This window comes from Kryptolebias marmoratus, linkage group LG24 (assembly GCF_001649575.2).
Source record: "Kryptolebias marmoratus isolate JLee-2015 linkage group LG24, ASM164957v2, whole genome shotgun sequence".
NCBI classification, from domain to species: Eukaryota; Metazoa; Chordata; class Actinopteri; order Cyprinodontiformes; family Rivulidae; genus Kryptolebias; species Kryptolebias marmoratus.
Window position 1 is genome coordinate 22,833,260 of NC_051453.1, and position 4,728 is coordinate 22,837,987.

Sequence of the window (4,728 nt, forward strand, 5' to 3'; positions counted from 1 at the left end):
GTGTTGTAAAGCAAGGACACATCTAAAACATGCAGGAGAGCGGCCCCCAAGGAATGGAGTTTGACACATGTGGTCTAGGGTGTCCCTATACTAAAAGTGCACAGGTACATCTGGCTTCAAATGACAAGCAGAAATAGTGTACAAAATGTTTTATTTATATTTTTCTTTTACAATAATAAAAAGTAGACCAATTCTAAAACCCAACAAGAAAGAGCAACTGAAGGCAAAATTAGTTATAGTAATTTGGAACAAAAACCACTACAACCCAAATTAGTATCAACACACAATAACCCAAAACAAAATTAGTAAAGAAAACTAAATCCCAAATCACACAAACCAAAATCCTATAGCGCTGTATACTTAATTAGCTTGTTGTAAAAAGATGCTCTAAAAAGGGGCAGTTATGATTAACTAGCAGATTTAAAGTGCTGGTTCTAAAGTGCTGATGCTAAAGCACTGGTTATAAGCGCTAGTTCTAAAGCCTAAAACCCAACCTGACACACACTCAAGTCACCTAGCAGCAGATGGACACGAGCCAGCTACATGAGAGCACATATGGACCCGAAAAAAAAAAAAAAAACTACAAAAAAGAAAGGAAAAAGGTGAGAGCATAATAAAGCAACAGCAGTAATCTGCTGTAAACAAAATGACAATTAATAAAGTACCTGCTGACAATAAAAACCAATACAAGGTGAAATAAAAGCATGTACCTTAACAATCAATCATAATCCCACTAACAGTCACAGTCCAAACAGCCACTGTGGAAATCTGCTACACACTGGCATACAACCTAAAAAGCAAATGCAAATCATCTTAATCAGACAAACAATGACAGCAACCATATACAGAGCAGTACTAACATCAATATGCTGTTCAAAAGACACCAAGTGTTACCTGCATTAGCACACCAACAGCCATAGAGACATTGTTGCCAGGTGAGAAATGTAGGATTATCGTACCAGAGACATAAAATTATCGTATTTTGAGGGAAATTATCATACACCCATCATAACCAAAAGAACAAGTCTATTGATGCGCTAAAGTCACTCTAGTGTTGAACAGTGTCTGACAGGCACTAAGCGCTTCTTTTTCCAGACCGGTTCTACTTCTTCGTTTCTTTTTTTTCCCCTCACTCATGGGGCGGGCGCAGCACACTATTCAGCCAATCACGGCCGTTGTTCTGAGGCAAACGCATACACGTTTATAAAAGCATGATTGGCTGAAAATTCCAGCCAATCGTGCATCTGTTTCCGGAAACAGATGCCTTCAGGGTTCACAAAAAAACTCTGACAGGCAGTTGCGACAGGCTGATTACAACCGATTACAACCACACATTCATGGAATGGTCGAATTATCGTATATTTGGCCTCTTTTGGGATTATTGATCGTACATCGTACAGAGGGCAAAATTCTCGTACAAATACGATAATTATCGTACACCTGGCAACACTGCATAGTGACTAATCAAAAACATTTACTTTTATATTTACCAGTACAGATGTCTAATCAGATGAGCATGGAGCCAGCGCTCATCCAAACAAAAGACACTCCCACACCTGCAGCAACACAGGTAGCTACTGACCAAACAGCCAACGTCCCAGAAAATAAATTGCTTGGCATGCACACCTGGCACCCACATACTAATGAGCCAGGCAACACTGCAAACCAAAAATGGAAGTGGGGCATGGGTGCATTCATGGTCTCAACATGCGTGGGAATTTACAAAAACCCCTACATAAAGACCATTTTAAGAATTGATAAACCACCCGGTTACATATGCATAAATTGTAGATAGGAGCCTTAGAAAAACAGGCGTGCTGCTTTGCAAATAAAAGTAAAGCTTTAGGTTTAATATTCAATCTTAATCCCCTGGAGTTCAGAGAAAACACGGAAGCATCGATAGATGCAGACCACGCTTCCTCCAACTAAACTAGAGGGGGCGTGGTCTGTAACATTGTAATATTCTAATTGGCTCAGGGAATCTTACAAGATCAATACAAAGACGTACTGCTCATGCGTCAGGGTAAAAAAATGGAGGATCTTGTCTTCTAGCAGCAGCGATGTTGTGTGTTTCTGTTGTGTTTCTCGCAGTCGGATGAATATTCTCTCTTCACAATTCGGAGAAGGTAGTTTCTGTGCTCTGTTTGATAAACCACATTCCGTACGGAAGAAACGACTCACTTTAGCTTTATTCCGACCTGACTAACGCTCAGTGTTTGCTAGTTTTTGGTTAGCTGAGCCCAAAGGAAACAGTCAGATCTCTGAGTCCGACACACACTAAACTTTTCGGATGCTTCTGTCACGTCAGACGGAACTTCTCGGTGGATGTGTTGGTTATAAGCTGCTCACAGCTGTTGGTTGTTGACAACTTGGCTGAGCTTCTTGTTGTTAGCTGTAAGCTAGCTGCGGCAGGAGGGGCTGTCAGTCGGCGGGCCGTGGTGGTTGGAGCGGAAAAAAAGATGTTTAATCATTAATCATTAACTTCATGGTTCGTTTTTAAAAGTTTCACTACAGTTTAATTTAAAGGTCCTGGTGGGAATTATCGTTGTCATTACATGACGTAATCCGAAACATGCTTTAATTTTAACAAATTCAAACGAGGTTTGTGTTAAAGTAGATGATTTAAGTTGAAAAAAACTTTCAAATGATACATAAATCGCATATCTGGGTTAAAATTAGATAAGTTATTGGGTTTAAGAATCCAAACTTTGGGATAATCGGTGTCTAAATTTTTATGAAACAAAGTGAAAAGTTGTCCTCCGTCACAAAAACTGGCAGTGGTGGGTACAGCCTCAGAGGAACAGTCTTTCTTGCTAATACCAAATACCAATGTGTCCTGCTGTACAAGAAAAGAAAAGAAAAAAAGCTTAATTACATAATAATACGTCTGTTATTCTGAGTGTTGACTTGGCTGCAATCTTGGTTCCAGCCACTGAATTTGAGATTTTCCTACCTGAAAGGATCATCCCCTAAAAACGTCTATTTTTCTTGGTTAGCAGGTTGGGATAACTAGAATCTGCATTAATCATAAATAGAAAAAGTACACAGAATTTCATTTGTCATCTAGTTGTTTACATCCTATTTGATAGATAGTCACAATGGCATCATTTTGAACTTTAGCTCCAACAAAAGCTGCTAGATTATACTGAAGGAGCATAAAGACTTTTTTTAGCAACACAACGGACTGTTCATGTTTTCAACTATGTTCCAAGCTGTATTCTGTCAGCTAATATTTACAAGTACAAGTACTTACATTTGAGTACCTGCCTGTACAAAGTATCGATATGAGTAGTTATCAGTGATGTGAGGTCAGGTGAGGCATGATGAGAAATTAAAAAAAAGAAGAAAGAAAACACAGTAGAGTAAAATAAAGCAATTTTCTTTTCATGCTTTCTTACAATCACAGTTGGTGCTGAAGTTAAGTCCCAAGATGACCACAGACACACCAGCCCAAAGCGTGGGGTCTGGGGTCATGACTTTCACCCCCTCCAAAGAAGAATTTAAGGATTTTGTCCAGTATGTTGCCTATATGGAGTCACAAGGAGCACACAAAGCTGGGATAGCTAAAGTAAGTGTTTTTTTTTACATATCTGCTTAATAAAGTTGTGTTATACAGATGCATTTTATTCACAAATATGTATATTTTAAATTTCTGTCTTAGCTTGAACCATAACAAATAAATAAATCACAGCGTTAAGCTGCATGAGATGCATCGTTAGGTAAAATAGACTGACATGCAGATTTAACTCACTCACCTCACAGTGGAGAGTAGTTGGGGTCTTTGTTTGCCTGGCTCACAGAGTCATGCTTTGTGATTTTTAAATAAATATGCTGCATTTTGCTGTGAAGATAATGTTATTACACCATGTGATGTACCTACTTGTTTTCATGTGATACTTATTACTTCTTAACATGCTTTCTTTACATGTTAGGCAGAGGTTGAGTTTTGTAATTTTATTTGTTTGTACTTCAATATAAGTATGTATTGTTTCTTTTAATAGTTCCAAATCAATTTTGAATAAATCTGCTAAATACAACATTTACCTTCCTGTTCCTTGGAGAGCTAGAATGAAGCTAGCTAATAATACTTAGCATATTCTTATTGCGAGGACATAGAACTATTTGATGTACTGTTATCCCTCTAATTCCAAAAACAATTCTGCAAATTTTATTAGAACTTATCTAGTGGTTCATGAAATTTATTGATAACAGACAAACAAATGCATACACTAGGGCTGCACAATAAAAAAAACTTGCCCTGTGTGATATTATTGTTTAATATTATGACTACAACATCAATTGTGATTAAACCTACAATTTGTTCACTCCTCACTTTCTTTTCTGTCATCACCGTCGTCTAAACTGTGGGCAGCAAGGGTGAGAGTCTGTTGGATTGACCAAGGCTAGTTAGAATCAATAGGAAAAGGCTGGCTAAAAGTAGCAAAAGGCTGATAAAAGCTAAAAGTGTAAAAAGGCTTGCTAAAAACTAAAAGTCACAAAGGAATAGCTAGAACAAAATGTAGTAAAAGGCTGGATAAAAATTAAGAGTAGCAAAAGGTTAGTTAAGTAAGTCCAATAATAGAACACCATTTGGGTTCAGATCAGAGAGGCCATTTCTTCTCAGGGTTTCCCCCAGCATCTTATAAGCCTGGTGGGCCGCCAGGCTTTGGTGACCCTGCCGCCAGGCTAAGCTCTGCTTATTTATAATAAATACGTCATTTTTTATAC

At 38.1% G+C, this 4,728-nt stretch overlaps 1 protein-coding gene across 3 annotated transcripts in view; it reads left to right on the top strand.

Annotated features, from left to right (window-relative positions):
- The first annotated feature begins 1,970 nt into the window (after positions 1–1,970).
- Positions 1,971–4,728, top strand: part of LOC108248745 (lysine-specific demethylase 4A) — a 55,976-nt gene continuing 53,218 nt past the window's right edge. For all 3 annotated transcript variants that reach the window (XR_005232778.1, XM_037974013.1, XM_037974014.1), the window contains exons 1-2: positions 1,971–2,126; positions 3,407–3,568. Coding sequence is in view for 2 of the 3 variants with exons in the window: in XM_037974013.1 (XP_037829941.1) it covers positions 3,431–3,568 (138 nt within the window). In the remaining variant the exon portion in view is untranslated. The remainder of the gene's footprint in view (positions 2,127–3,406; positions 3,569–4,728) is intronic.